Here is a 15,798-nt window from a genome sequence, read left to right on the forward strand (position 1 = left end):
CAGAAGGATCCTATCCTCACCCACAGAGACCAGGTTCCTGAAGTTCTCCAGCATCACGTCACGGTACAGCTTCCTCTGGGTGGAATCCAGCAGCCCCAGCTCCTCCTCACTGAAGACCACTGCCACATCATTGAACGTCACTGCCTCCTACAACAACAAGCACATGCAGACTCAGTCTCACACTCAGTGGACACTGGCAGCAGGGCCGCGCTGAGGAGGCGGAGGAGCTATGGGGATGTTGTTCCACACTGTGTGGGATCGGAGCAACTCTTCTTAGTGGTAGTCTCTCCCCTTCCACAAGCACACCAATAATGCAAGGGTCCCGGGGAGGAGAAGGAAAGAGAAGAAGAAAACAAAAACCACCAGTGTACACGCAACATGGTGCCCTTCATACAGTTACGTCTCTAGAACTGTTATGGTCAAATCGTATCACACACACATTTTAGAATTTGACCGACAGTGCCAAATTTTCTAAGAAATTTGTCAGAAATGTTGCATGAATTTTTTTCAACAGTATTTAATAGAGGCCGTCTCCTTCTCTCACTGGGCAGTCTCACTACTTCGTCCACATGTGCCCATCCAACAGGCCTTCAGCACCCCGCTGGGAAGGTGCACAGTTCATTCTCTGGGATCTCAGGAGCATACCCTATCTGTCAAATGCAGAATTCAGTGTCAAGGTTAAGAGCCTGTGTTCTGGAGACTACATGCCTCTAAGGCTCTGTCCGTTACTGACTTTGGGACCGTGGTCAAGTCACCTAACTTCTCAATACTTGAATGTCTTTGTCTGTGTGATAGTCTACATCATAAGGATCAAATGAGAATATATAAAGGACCTAGGACAGCATCTAATGTGCATTAAGTACTCAACAAATGTCAGCTGTCACTCTTACTGCTACCATCATTGTTCCTGGTTGCATAATATTCTGTAAGTGGTGATCTAGAATATATTTAATGATTCCAAGAAATGAATAGCTATTCTACATTATTAATAATGCTGCAGAAAACATTTTTACACATATCTCAGCCAACTGTCCTGTTATTTCCCTAGGATAAGTTCCAAGAAGTGGCAATTGCACTGTTGAAAAATAGGCACCTTTATTTTGCTAATATAATGACAATTTTCCCAATGAACTCTTCCTGTAAGAGAACAGAAGTATCCCTGATTCTCTATCTTCTGGCCAAAATTAGACATTATCTTATTTCTAAAATTTTGGGTAATTTGATAAGTGATCAAAACTTTAAAAAAAAATTTCCACTTGTTTCATTTTTTTTAATTTTTAAAAAAGATTTATTTGAGGGATGGGGGAGAGAGAGAGTGAGAGAGAGAGCGTGCAAGCGGGACAGGGCAGATGGAGAGGGAAAGAATCTCAAGCAGACTCTGTGCTGAGTGTGGAACCCGACTCAGGGCTTGATCTCACAAACCTGAGCTGAAACCGAGAGTCGAACACTCAACCAACTGAGCCACCCAGGTGCCCTCCACTTACTTAATTTTTTTAAAAAACTGTCTTTCAAGATGGCATGTCAACTATACACAAATATGGGCGCCTGGGTGGCTCAGTGGGTTAAGCCGCTGCCTTCGGTTCAGGTCATGATCTCAGGGTCCTGGGATCGAGTCCCACATCGGGCTCTCTGCTCGGCAGGGAGCCTGCTTCCCTCTCTCTCTCTCTCTCTCTGCCTGCCTCTCCATCTACTTGTGATTTCTCTCTGTCAAATAAATAAATAAAATCTTTAAAAAAAAAAATTAAAAAAAAAAAACTATACACAAATAATTTTTTTAAGATATTTATTTATTTATTTATTTGTTTATTATTTAATGGAGAGATCACCAGTAGGCAGAGAGGCAGGCAGAGAGAGAGGGAAGCAGGCTCCCTGCCAAACAGAGAGCCTGATGCAGGGCTCGATCCCAGAAGCCTGAGATTATGACCTGAGCCAAAGGCAGAGGCTTAACCCACTGAGCCACCTAGGTGCCCCAATATACAAATAATTTTTAAAATATCTTTTGATTTTTTAATATATTACCTGTTCGTTTTCTTTGCTCATAATCCTATAGATCTTATAGAGTATCTTATAGATCAGTAAAATTTGTACTGAGAATATTAAGCCTTTTTCCTAGTGTGTATAAATTCCCACATTCACTGCCCCACCCACTGGCTCCTGTTTCCTATTATGTATACCAACTTCTTCTGTATAGAAATAAAAATTATCTCAATGCTAGCTAGAGTTCTGAGCATCTACACACTAAACAACGAGCGGATATATCTGACAGAGAGACAGCCACTAAGAAAGGGAATTAGGTGAGGATGTATTAGTTTTGGAGTCTTCCGTCTACCAGCCATGCCAGCACGCATGCAGCCTGGCCTCAGGTCCCTGAATAGAGAAGTCTCTTTTCTTTTGGATCTTTCCATTTACTGTGATTTAACACCTGAAACTCCTGGCTTAGACAATAGGAACTTTAGTGTCACTGGGCACTGAGTGGATGTCAATAGGTATCTGAAGGTTCACAAGCCTGTTTCTTCATCTTAAAATGCAGGTAAGACCACCTCTATCCTCACACATCTGTTCCACAGAGTAAATGTCTGGTAAATCCCTAGTACTAAGGATTTTTAAAACTAAATATGTACTTCTTTAAAACATACTAACATGTCAATGAACAAAATAAACATCTAACTATAATACGCACATGGATTAACTTAGAATAAAAAAGGAATCTAGCTCCTTTTTAAAATTATTTACTTATTTTTTAAGTGAGCTCTATGACCAACGAGGGGCTTGAACTCAAGACCCCACGATCTAGAATCTCATGCTGTACGGCTTGAGCCAGCCAGGTACACTCCAAATCTGGCTCTTCTTGTTTAAAGACAACTAAAATTATTTTCTCTGACTTTAGTCCGAGGTGGACTATGCCACACCAAGCCACACTTTAGATAGACATTCTTACAACAAAATGTGAGGCACCACATGTGAGAAAACCATGGAGTCCCTGGAGCTTTAAAGAGGGGGAAAAAAAACCCCTGAGATCTCAGAGTTTCTGTACAGGAAGAAAGGTTATATGATGTTAGCAAACTGTTATCGCAAACATCTTTAAAATGGTAAAATCCACATAAAGGAGATTAGGATAAAGCACAGGTAAATTATGGAAAATGATGTGATCATTTAAATTGTAGGTAATATGGTGGTGGGGAGGCATAGGAGTAGGGGACTCTATTTCAACCTGTCCCCTGAACTAGCTGGACATATATCCATCCTGGACACCCACAAAATCTGCCTGAGATATAAGAAGATGCATCTGGAGCTCTACAAACAGAATGTCTCCGGCAGTTGGTCTCCAGGTATGAAGCAGGGAGCTGTGATTCTGCAGGCAGATATAGGAGGATACATGGAAGGGGGAGGGAGCTTCAGTGATCTTGTGCCAGGAAGGCAAAAGCCTCCTGCACTGCGGACCTGGCATAGATTTTGAAGACTGGAGGCCACAGGGAAAGGACTTCAGGGCAGCCCCCCAAACTGAAACCTGGAACTATAGGGGTACTGTCAGTTTTAGAAGTGCAAAGGGCAGAGACATGGGAATGATGGTTGGGAGTGCTGCTGTAAGGAAAACAGCCCAGGTGGCTGCAGTTTTCAGCAGCACAGACAGAAACAGAAACAGTGTGGCCTGGAGGGCTTTCTGGAGAACAGACTGAGGTCTCTCTGTTCTGAGACAAAGGACTGGATAAGGTCACTTTTGCTCTGACTCTTGGAAGAGATGAGGAAAGCCACTAGGGAAAGCCACCAGAGAACAAAACTCTCCTGCCCCCAAAACCAGTTTTCACTGAGCGCATACTCCCCCACAGGGGAGAGGGCAACTCTGTCCAAACAGGATTGTCTGAGGAACAGTGCGGCAGTCCCTGCCCCCAGAAGACACGCTGAAAGAACAAGAGGCCGACAACCCTAAGATCCTTATAAAACACAGGTGTATCTTGCTTGGGTTATGGTCAATAGTTTAGACTCTGTGCATTCCCTCAACCACCCCTCAACAGAATGACTAAGGGGAGGAGCCCCAAACAAAGGAAAGAATCAGAGACTGTGGCCTCTGTCACAGAACTAATGGATATGGATATGAGCAAGATGTTGGAAACAGACTTCTGAGTAACAATTATCAAGGCCATACCTAAGCTTGAGAAAAAAAAAATAACGATAGTATACAATCTCTAAGGGCAGAAATGAGTTCTAATAAGGCCAAACTTAAAAATGCTATGAATGAAAGGCAGTCTAAACTCCGACTGCCAGGTAAATGAGGCAGAAGAACGAATTAGTGAGCTAGAGAATGAGATCATAGAAAAGAAGGAAACTGAGGTGGCATGGGAAAAACAAAAACACAAGGGATCAAACTGAGAGATTAGTGACTCAGTGAAACATTTCAATATTAGAATTACTGGGATCCTTGAGGGGTGGAGAGAGAGAGAGAGGTCTAGAAAATATATTTGAGCAAACTGTAGCTGAGAACTTCCCTAATTTGGGAAAGGAAACAAGCATTCATGTCGAAGAGGCAGAGAGGACCCCTCCGAATATCAATGAGGACAGACCAATGCCATGACATATTATATTATAATATAATAGTATAATTCATAAATCAAAGATCCAAGAAAACAATCTTGAAAGCAGCAATGGGAAGAGGTCATTTCTTATGTACAGGGGGAGGAACACATCAGAATAACATCAGACCTGTCCACAGAGACCTGGCAAGCCAGAAAGGGCTGGTAAAGACATAGTGAAGGTATTAAATGAGAAGAACATGCAGCCAAGGATCCAGCAAGGCTGTCATTCAGAATGGATGGAGAGACAAGGAATTTCCAAGAGCAGTAGAAATTGAAAGAATATGTGACCGTCAAGCTGGCCCTGCACAAAATATTAAGGGGGGGGTGTTCTATAAAAGGAGAACGACCCCAAGAGTGATACAGAAATGTACAGAGACAATCTATAGAAACAAGGACTTCACAGGCAACATGATGACAATAAAATCATGTCTTTCAAGAATCACTCTCAACATGAATGGCCTAAATGCTCCCATGAAATGGCACAGGGCTGCAGTTTGGATAAAAAGACAGGACCCATTCATATGCTGTCTATAAGAGACTTGTTTTGAACCAAAGATACATCCAGACTGAAAATGAAGGGATGGAGATCCATCTTTCATGCCAACGGACTTCAAAAGAAAGCTGAGGTAGCAATTCTCACATCAGACAAATTAGATTTTAAGCTAAAGGCTGGAGTTAGAGATACAGAAGGACAGTATATCATTCTTTTTTTTTTTAACAATTTTTTTTATATTTTTTTAAAGATTTTTATTTATTTATCAGAGGGGGGGGGAGAGAGCGAGCACAGGCAGACAGAATGGCAGGCAGAGGCAGAGGGAGAAGCAGGATCCCCGCTGAGCAAGGAGCCCGATGTGGGACTCGATCCCAGGACGCTGGGATCATGACCCGAGCCGAAGGCAGCTGCTTAACCAACTGAGCCACCCAGGCATCCCCAGTATATCATTCTTAAAGGGTCTATCCAATAAGAGGATCGCACAATTCTAAATATTTATGTCCCCAACATGGGAGCAGCCAACTACATAAGCCATCTGTTAACCAAAGTAAAAAGACATATTGATAACAATATGTTAATTGTAGGAGACCTCAACACTCCATTCTCACCACTAGACAGATCATCTAAGCAGAAGAATCAACAAAGGATCAAGAGCTTGGAATGACACACTGGACCAGATGGACCTCATAGACATATACAGAACATTCCTCCATAAAACAACAGAATACTTCTTCTCAAACACACATGGAACTTTCTCCAGAATAGACCACATACTGGGTCACAAATTTGGTCTCAACTGTTACCAAAAGATTGAGATTACTCCCTGCATGTTCTCAATACAATACTTTGAAACTGGAACTCAACCACAAGAAAAAGTTTAGAAGAAATTCAAACACTTGGAAGCTAAAGACCATTCTGCTCAAGAATGTTTGGGTCAACAAGGAAATCAAAGAAGGACTTAAACAATTCATGGAAACTTATGAGAAAGAAAACACATCAGTCCAAAACCTAAGGGATACTGCAAAGGTGGTCCTAAGGGAGATATACATAGCCATCCAAGCCTCACTCAAAAAAAAAACAGAAAAAATTTTGAATACACAAATTAACTTTACACCTTAAATTTGGGGTAGCAAGAACAACAAATAAAAACAACAAACAAAAAAACAATAAATAAAGCCTAAGCCAGGCACAAGAAGGGAGATCATTAAGATTAGAGCAAAGATCAATGAATTAGAAACCAGAAATACAGGAGAACACATCAATGAAACTAGAAGCTGATTCTTTGAAAGACTTAGTAAGAGTGATAAACCACTGGCCATATGTATCCAAAAGAAGAGAAAGGACCCAAATTAATAAAATTATGTAATAAAATTATGAACGAAAGGGGAGAGATCATGACTCACACCAAGGAAATAGAAACAATTCTTAGAGTGCTCGCTTCAGCAGCACATATACTAAAATTGGAAGAAACAATTTTTAGAAATTATCACCAACAACCAAATGCAAAAAAATTAAGCAATCTAGAAGAAAGGAATGCATTCCTGGAAACCTATAAAACTACCAAGACTGACATAGGAAGAAATTGACAACCTGAATAGACCAATAACTAGTAACAAGATTGAGGCAGTGATCAAAAACCTCCCAAAAAACAAGATTCCAGGGCCTGATGATTCCCTGGGGAAATCTACCAAATATTCAAAGAAGAAATAAAACCTATTCTCCTGAAGCTGTTTCAAAAAGTGGAACAGAGGGAAAACTTCCAGACTCATTCTATAAGGCCAGAATTACCTTGATCCTGGAACTAGGCAAAGACCCCAGAAAAAGGAGAATTTCAGACCAATATCTCCGGTGAATATGGATGCCAAGATTCTCAACAAGATCCTAGCTAATAGGATCCAACAGTACATATAAGGACTATCCATCATGACTAGGTGGGATTTATCCCTAGGAAGCAAATGACATTCCAACATTCACAAATCAATCAATGTGACAGAACACATTAATAAGAGGATGGACAAGAACCACGTGGTCCTCTCAATTGATGCAGAAAAAGCATTGACAAAATACAGCATTCTTTCCTGATTAGAATTCTTCAGAGTGTAGGGATAGAGGGAACATTCCTCAATTCCATAAAAACCATCTATGAAAAGCCTACAGTGAATTATCATTCTCAATGGGGAAAAGCTGAGAGCGTTTCCCTTAAGATCAGGAACATGACAATGATGCCCACTCTTACAACTATCATTCAGCATAGTACTAGAAGTCCTAGCAACAGCGACCAGAAAACAAAAAGAAATAAAAGGCATTCAAACTGACAAAGAAAAAGTCAAACTCTCCTTCTTTGCAGATGACATGATACTTCATGTGGAAAACCCAAAAGACTCCATCCCCAAATACTAGAACTCATACAGCAATTCAGTAATGTGGCAGGATGCAAAATCAATGCACAGAAATCAGTAGCTTTCCTATACACTAAGAGTGTAACTGTAGAAAGAGAAATTAGGGAATCAAGTCCATTTACAATAGCACCAAAAACCTGAAGATACCTCAAAATAAATCTAACCAGAGGTAAAGGATCTATACTCTAGAAACTACAGAACACTTATGAGAAGGCGTTGAAGACACAAAGAGATGGAAAAACATTCCATCATTCCATACTCATGGATCGGAAGAATAAACATTGTTAAAATATCTATGCTGCCCAGAGCAATCTATATACTTCCAGTGCCATCCCGATCAATATACCAATGGCATTCTTCAAAGTGCTGGAACAAACAATACTAAAATTTGTATTGAACTACAAAAGAGCCCAAATTACCAAGGAAATACTGAAAAAGAAAAACAAAACTGGGGGCATCACCTTGTCTGATTTCAAGCTTTACTACAAAGCTGTGATCACCAAGACAGTATGGTACTGGCACAGAAACAGACACACAGACCAGGGGAACAGAGTAGAGAGCCCAGATATGGACCTGCAATTCTATGGTCAACTCATCTTCAACAAAGCAGGAAAAAACATCCAGTGGAAAAAAGACTCTTTAATAAGTGGTGCTAGGAAAATTGTACAGCTATGTATAGAAGAATGAAACTCAACCATTCTCTTAAACCATACACAAAGATAAACTCGAAATGCATGAGAGACCTCATGTGAGGCAGAAATCCATCAAAATCCTAGAGAAGACAATAGGCACTAACCTCTTTGACATCAGCCACATTAACTTCTTTCAAGATAGGTCTCCAAAGGCAAAGGAAACAAAAGCGAAAATAACCTTTTAAGGGGCGCTTGGGTGGCTCAGTGGGTTAAAGCCTCTGCCTTCAGCTCAGGTCATGATTCCAGGGTCTTGGGATCGAGCCCCACATCGGGCTCTCTGCTCAGTGGGAAGCCTGCTTTCCCCTCTCTCTCTGCCTGCCTCTCTGCCTACTTGTGATCACTCACTCTGTCAAATAAATAAATAAAATCTTAAAAAAAAAACCTTTTGAGACTTTATCAAGATAAAACGACTCTGCACAGCAAAGGAAACAGTCAACAGAACAAAGAGGCAGCCAACAGAATGGGAGAAGATATTTGCAAATGACACTTCAGATAAAGGGCTCATATTCAAGATCTATAAAGAACTTCTCAAACTCAACACCCACAAAACAAAAGATCATGTCAAAAAATGGGCAGAAGACATGAACAGACACTTCTCCAAAGAAGGCATACAAATGGCTAACAGACACATGAAAAAATGTTCATCATCATTAGGCATCAGGGAGATTCAAATCAAAACCACATGGAGATACCACCTTATACCAGTTAGAATGGCAAAAATCGACAAAGCAAGAAACAATAAGTGTTGGAGAGGCTGTAGAAAAAGGGGAACCCTCTTACAGAGTTGGTAGGAATGCAAGTTGGTGCAGCCACTTTGGAAAACAGTGTGAAGGTTCCTCAAAAAATAAAAAATAGAGCTATGACCCAGCAATTGCACTACTGGGTATTTATCCCAAAGATACAGATGTGAAAAGAAGGGCCATATGCACCCCAGTGTTCATAGCAGCAATGTCCACAATAGCCAAACTGTGGAAGGAGCCGAGATACCCTTCAGCAGATGAATGGATGAAGAAGATGTGGTCCAAATCCACAATGGAATATTCCTCAGCCATCAGAAAGGACAAACACCCACCATTTGTATAGACATGGACGGGACTGGAGGGGATTATGCTGAGTGAAATAAGTCAAGCAGAGAAAGACAATTACCATAATGTTTCACTTATTTGTGGAACATAAGGAATAGCACAGAGGACATTAGAAGAAGCAAGGGAAAAATGAAGGTGGGGAATTCAGAGGGGGAGATGAAGCATGAGAGCCTGTGGACTCTAGGAATCAAACTGAGAGTTTTAGAGGGGAGGGGGTAGAGGGACGGTGGGCCTGGTAATGGGCATTAAGGAGGACACCCACTATAATGAGCACTGGGTGTTATATGCAAACAATGAATCATGGAAGACTACATCAAAAATTAATGATGTACTGTATAGAGACTAACATCACCATCATCATCATCAACATCATAAATTGTAGGTAGTATAAAATTACATTTAAAAATGCAAAATGTGGGTGCCTGGGTGGCTCAGTGGGTTAAAGCCTCTGCCTTCAGCTCAGGTCATGATCCCAGGATCCTGGGATTGAGCCCCGCATCGGGCTCTCTGCTCAGCAGGGAGCCTGCTCCCTGCACCGCCCTCCCCCCACCCCTGCCACCTACTTGTGATCTCTGTCAAATAAATAAATAAAATCTTAAAAAAAAAATCCAAAATGTACTTAAAGTATGATTAAAAATCTAGACATGTCAACTCAAATGAGAAGGCATGTGGGACAATTAAAACTGATTTGTAAACACATTTGTAATGTGGGAGTTTTTTTTTCTTTTTTTTTTAAAGATTTTATTTATTTATTTGACAGAGAGAAATCACAAGTAGATGGAGAGGCAGGCAGAGAGAGAGAGAGGGAAGCAGGCTCCCCGCTGAGCAGAGAGCCCGATGCGGGACTCGATCCCAGGACCCTGAGACCATGACCCGACCCGAAGGCAGCGACCCAACCCACTGAGCCACCCAGGCGCCCCTGTTTTTTTTTTTTTTAATATTAATTTTCACACTATTATTTGGAAATAAAAAGCAAACGTCTTGGGTCCCCTTTTACTCTTTCCAAGGAGGGGTAAAATGCATCCGATCTTTTGAAATGAGACATCATTTCAAGGAATAGGAAGGCAAGCCCAACTTACCTGGAACTTGGTCATTTTTCTCCTTTTCCTTCTGGGGAGAGGCAGAGCTCTGGGATGGCAAAACTGTGGAAGGGAAAGTCATCATGAGAGAGCTGCTAGTCCATGTGGTGCTTTGTGCCAACAGGAAAAGGTGCCTCTTTCTCCAGGCAGAATTTAGAACAGGAGCTGGATTCCAGCTTCCCCTGGGCGCCCTCAGTCAGCTGCCTTCATACAAAAACAGTCCCTAACATAAGTGCTTCTGGTAGTTTCCAGAGCACTCCTGAGCCTGGGTAGGAGAGAAAATGAGAGACATACACACAATATAACTTAATGGGGCCAAAGTAGCTGGGTTCAAATTCTGCATTTCTGCTTATTGCTTTCTACTTCCTAGCAGCGTAAACCCTGAGGGAGTTATTAATCTTTCTGCGCCTCCATCCAGTCACATGTAAACGGGGATCATAGTAATGTCAGTATTCCCTATGTCTTGCAGTGTCAAATAAGCAGATGCCATTATGCTTCATAAAACTTCCCTTGCAGATTTGTTAAAAAAAAAAAAAAAAAAGAATGTTTTAAGACACCCAGAATTCGGAGCCATGAGTTAGCGTTACCCTAACTGATTGGTGATCCCACAGATAATTTGTTGTACTGCTAATGACAGACTGTCATGATTCCCCCCACATTACACCATTTTAATAGGTGTAATTACTTGAGCATGTTACTAAGCTGGAAGAGCCTCAACTAAGTCTCTTCTCCCGTATGCACGGAGGCAAATAATGGCTAATAACCGCGGACTAAGAAATCCTGCTGCATGTAAACTAAGGACACGCAGCTGCGGCACGCTGCAAACAGTTAAGGACTCGCTATGCCGCAGGCACTCTGCGAGGCCGTGCTCACAGGGTTTCTCTGGGATAAACCAGGGAGAACTTTCCCCAGGGTCCGGCTGAAGAGAACTCTGAAGTGTCACGGATGAGTCCAGGCGTGCAGGACCGGCCCCCCAGCGTAAATCAGTGAAGGGCCAGCGGAGCTGCAGCTGGGGCTCCGAGCCCACGCCGGGCTCTCAGGAGCTTCCCAGCCACCGGGAGCCCGAGTTTGACGACAGAATTCACGGTCCCGTCCGATCCTGCACCAGGCACTGATTTCTAGCTTCCCTACCCAATCTCACTGAATTCTCAGAACACCACTGGGAAGGCGCTAACGCTTTTTAGCCAAGGGGAAACCGAGGCAAGGAGATGTCAAGTCACTCGCCCGTTGTTTTACCGCGAGGCGGGCGCAGCGCCGGCTGGCAGGTCCGCGACCCGGGCCGGGGACGCGGAGAGCGCGGGAGACCTTCAAACTCCGCTCGCCACGCGCGTCCGCCCCGACGCCGAGGCTTCGCTGCTCCGTCCTCGTCCTCCGCCGCCGGCTGCGACACCCCTTCCCCAGGAGCGAAGGCCGGTTGGCTGTTGGCCCCACGCCGAGGCCGAGAAGGCTCGGAGGGACCGCAGGGACGCGCGGTTAACTCACCTCACTGCCAGCAACCTCGGCCCCGACCTCGCCTTCCTGGAGCGGAAGTGCCTCCGAGCTGCCGACTATATCCAGCTCCTGGACTACACTTCCCAGAGTGCCCCAGGGGAAGCACCTCAGGTTTCGCGCACCTGCTGACTACATTTCCCAGAATGCAGCTCGCGGGGCCGCGCCTCCCACTAGCCGGCTCTCGGTTCGGGCAAAGAGGCGATTCAGGTTGAGTCCTTCCTCTGGCGCGGTAACTGTCAGATTTTTTTTTGTTTCATACATTTCTTAAAGCTCATGAGAAATGAATTGCGAACTGAAGCTTACACGGTGAAGTTAACCAAGATTTTTAGCGGGAGCAAGTCGGGGGATGGTGCTAAAAATGGAAAACGTGAAAATGACTTAGGCTGAACCCAAGTTCCTTAGGGGACTTTGGATCTCAAAGCTGCATCAAGTGTCGGCTCCTTGGATATCACCGTTACGACCGTCGATAATACGGAGTTTATTGCTAATCGCGGTGAGGGAGAACACCGCCGCAGCGGACACAGCAGCTCCACGGGGCCGCGAAGTCAAGGTTGGAATTCACTGAGAATTCCAAGTTTGGTTTCAATGCAACGAACTTGATTAGGTTTGCGTAAGGTTCATGGTACTACAGTACAGGATTGCGGGGAGCGGGGAGGGTTTTTAGGAGCCAGGTGCTGCTGCTTGCTTTCGAAGAGATTTAAGGTTAATGGAAGACTGAAGATTGATGGAACCTGTGGAAGTTCCCGTGATGAACAATCAAGAAATCTGCTTGGACGGGAATCCCCTGGAACAGTAAAGGCGTGCTAATAACAACAGTTATGTTAACATAGATGGTATACTGTGGGGAGGGAGGGAGGGAGGCAGGAAGTTTCATTCCTCAGTGTCCAAGCTATCCGCACGATGTGTCTTGTGGGGAGGAAAGGGAAAGAGATAAGGGGAATGTGCTTGACTCCTCTGCCTCCTTTATTGTCCACAAGGCACCTAAGGGCTATCGACACTGTTTTGTGGCATGAGCTACTCATCCTAATAAGCTGAGAATTTGCAAAAAGTTGAAACATTGATTATGCTCCAAAGAGAAATATCTCGAATCATTTACAAAAATGAGTTGTATTAAAAAACGATTCAAGTGACTTTAAAGATCTAATTGGCTTTATGTAACGATTCTTGAATTAAGCATCATCCCTTCTAGTAAATAGAAGGGAGCTCCCAGGAGCTGCGCAAATGGTCCATACAAGGAGGTGATTAGGAAAAAAAAAAAAAAAAAAAAGGAAGAAGGAAGGAAGGAAGAAAGAAAAGGAAGAAAAGAAAGGAGGGTTATTTCAGGTCAGGTTACCTTGTCTTAGGGGAAGGCAGGGCAGGGAGTCTCATCAGGCAAATTATTCCACTCCTGGGATAGAAGTCTTAGTTTGCCATCCTGGGGACAAGTGGTTCCCCATTCATTCGTTCGTTCGTTCCTTCCTTCCTTCCTTCTTCCCTCTCTTCCTCCTTCCCTCTCCCACTCTTTGCTTTCTCTCCCTCTTTCTTTTTCTTTCTCTCTCTCCTTTCTCTTTCTTCTTCCCTCTCTCTCCCTCTCTCTCTCCCCCTTCATCCCCTTCCTTACTTCCGTTCCTTTTTTCCTTTCCTTTCCTTTCAAATAGTTGTGGCAGATGAAAATAGCTCTATTGCAGGGAACTTCAGAAAATACTGTGGCGTGTACTTTTTATAAAATTTAAATTGTTTTGTAATTCAAGTTCAGCTTCAGATTATTTCATTACATAGTTTTACTATGTACTATTCTGTTCCCGAATAAAGTGTTTTGTGATTGAATAGCCCAAGTGAAACCAGGAAGCCACGGTTTTTCTCCTCAGCTGGAAATGTATTTGTAGCTTTTTATTATGAAAGTTTTCAAACATTTACAAAAGCAGATAGAATAGTAAAATGTACCTCATATACTTATATCCTAAATTTAATACCGTTTTAACCATTTCATTCATATATCATTTTAAAAAATATTTTATTTATTTGACAGACAGAGATCACAGGTAGGCAGAGAGACAGGCAGAGAGAGAGGAGGAAGCAGGCTCCCTGCTGAGCAGAGATCCCGGTGTGCGGCTGGATCCCAGGACCCTGGGATCGCCTGGGACGCCTGAGCCAAAGGCAGAGGCTTTAACCCACTGAGCCACTGAGGCGCCCCTCATTCATATATCATTTTTATTTTTTAATTTTAGATACGGAATCTTAGAACAAATCCCTGACATCGTGTTTTTAACTCCTCAATACTTTGGTAAATATTTCCTTAAAATATTTTATTTCAAAACCACAGTATCATTATCACACTCAGTAATAATTACCAATAAACCCTTCACATCTCCCACTACCTGTAGAACTGTGCGCAGAGTTAGGGGTCTCCAGAAAAAGAAAGCGGAGATACGGCTTTCATGACAGAAGTTACTTTAGGCCCCCAGCTGTTTTCCGTTATCTCCGTCCTACTGGCTCTACTTGCCTTAGCACACCTCTTGCAAAACTTCCTAGGAGGTGTCAGAATTACAAAGAAATGCAAAAACCTCAGTAGTTGTGGATTTTTAAGGGAACAATGAGAATGCAAAAACTAAGTCTCTAGCAGCCCAGGATATAGCCTAACCATATCAGAGACAATAAACCAGCAGTAGAACTCCAGTGCTGTTTTCTTTCTTTCTTTTTTAAGATTTTATTGATTTATTTGAGAGAGAGACACAGTGAGGGAAGGAACACATGCAGGGGAACTAGGAGAGGGAGAAGCAGGCCTCTCACGGAGCATGTGGGACTCGATCGCAGGGCACTGGGATCATGACCTGAGCCAAAGACAGATGCTTAAGACTGAGCCACCCCGGTGTCCCATCCAGTGCTCTTTCAAAAGCAAACAAGACCCTGTGTTCCTTACCCAGGACGAAGAGCTCAAGACCTCATCCAGTTTATACCGGCTCTCAGAGCACAGCCCCATACCCTTGACAACAGTTACCTCTGCTTCATTATTCCACTAAAGTCTTCACCCTTGGAGGAGCACACGATTCATTTACATAATATGGGACGCCTGTATAGGCATGTTTAAAGAGCATGCGCAACCTTGGGCCCACCTTTGCATATAATGAAGAAGCTCCCTCTGCTGAATATTCATCCTAACCCCTAAAAAGAAACCTCTCATCCCTGCTGGGGGAGTCACAGCTTTGGGAGCGAGTCCCTGTGATCTCCTTATCTGCTGCAAACAAAATTTCCTTGGCGTGTCAGCTCCACCCAGTGTAGTCTCTACCTCTAACTCACCAAGGAGCAAACTCGCATTAGTTTGGTTGCAGAAACAAACTAAAATGGGAGTCTCTTATGTCAGGGACAAAATGGAGCTGGTGAATGCAAGTGCGAGAAAGGAAACTTATAACCTGACCTTGAAGGAGTGTACATCTCTTCTCAGAAATCAACAGAAGACACCAGCCAGTTTCCAGGCCAGTTTGCCAGGTCTGTTCATGGCCATCTCTGGACCTCCTTTCCTTGACTCCGCTACCCTGATTCAAGTAAAAAAGATGACTAGGCAACCAATGAACTAAAAAAAGCCAAATGACTTTTACACGTATCCCATAAATATCTCTTAGCCTGTGAACAACTCAGAATTCATTGTTTCTGTAGCCTTGAGTTTCCTGGTTTGCAGGTCAAAAGGCTGGCAGTAAACTCATCCTTCCACTTCTGTTTTACTCAGTATGTAGAAATTGCCTTGACAATTGACATGCCCAAGTCCTATTCAAATTTTTCACGTCCAAAATCTCTCATAACTGCTCTGTTTAAGTCAATGTCCAAACAGAATCCATTCATTCAATTTATCTGCTCAGGCACATTTATTCTTGAATACCATCCTACTGTTCCTTTTTTCAGACCTTTGGCCTGCTGAGGAATTGTGTCAGTTGTCATGATGTCCCACATCTGGGATCTCTCCAATTATTTTTTGTGTCATTAAACAATTTGTTTCTCTATCTTATGTGTTTTC

General features: G+C 43.0%; 1 protein-coding gene across 1 annotated transcript in view; it reads right to left on the reverse strand.

The window, feature by feature from the left end:
• ZNF235 (zinc finger protein 235) overlaps window positions 1–11,884 on the reverse strand; it is a 53,829-nt gene extending 41,945 nt beyond the window's left edge. Inside the window, exons 1-3 of the mRNA XM_032325283.1 lie at window positions 11,802–11,884; window positions 10,320–10,382; window positions 21–147 (exon numbers count right to left, since the gene is read on the reverse strand). Coding sequence (XP_032181174.1) covers window positions 21–147; window positions 10,320–10,334 — 142 coding nt within the window. The 5' untranslated portion in view covers window positions 10,335–10,382; window positions 11,802–11,884. The remainder of the gene's footprint in view (window positions 1–20; window positions 148–10,319; window positions 10,383–11,801) is intronic.
• Between the last annotated feature and the right edge of the window lie 3,914 nt (window positions 11,885–15,798).

The sequence above is a fragment of the Mustela erminea genome, chromosome 19 (genome assembly GCF_009829155.1).
Source record: "Mustela erminea isolate mMusErm1 chromosome 19, mMusErm1.Pri, whole genome shotgun sequence".
NCBI lineage: Eukaryota > Metazoa > Chordata > Mammalia > Carnivora > Mustelidae > Mustela > Mustela erminea.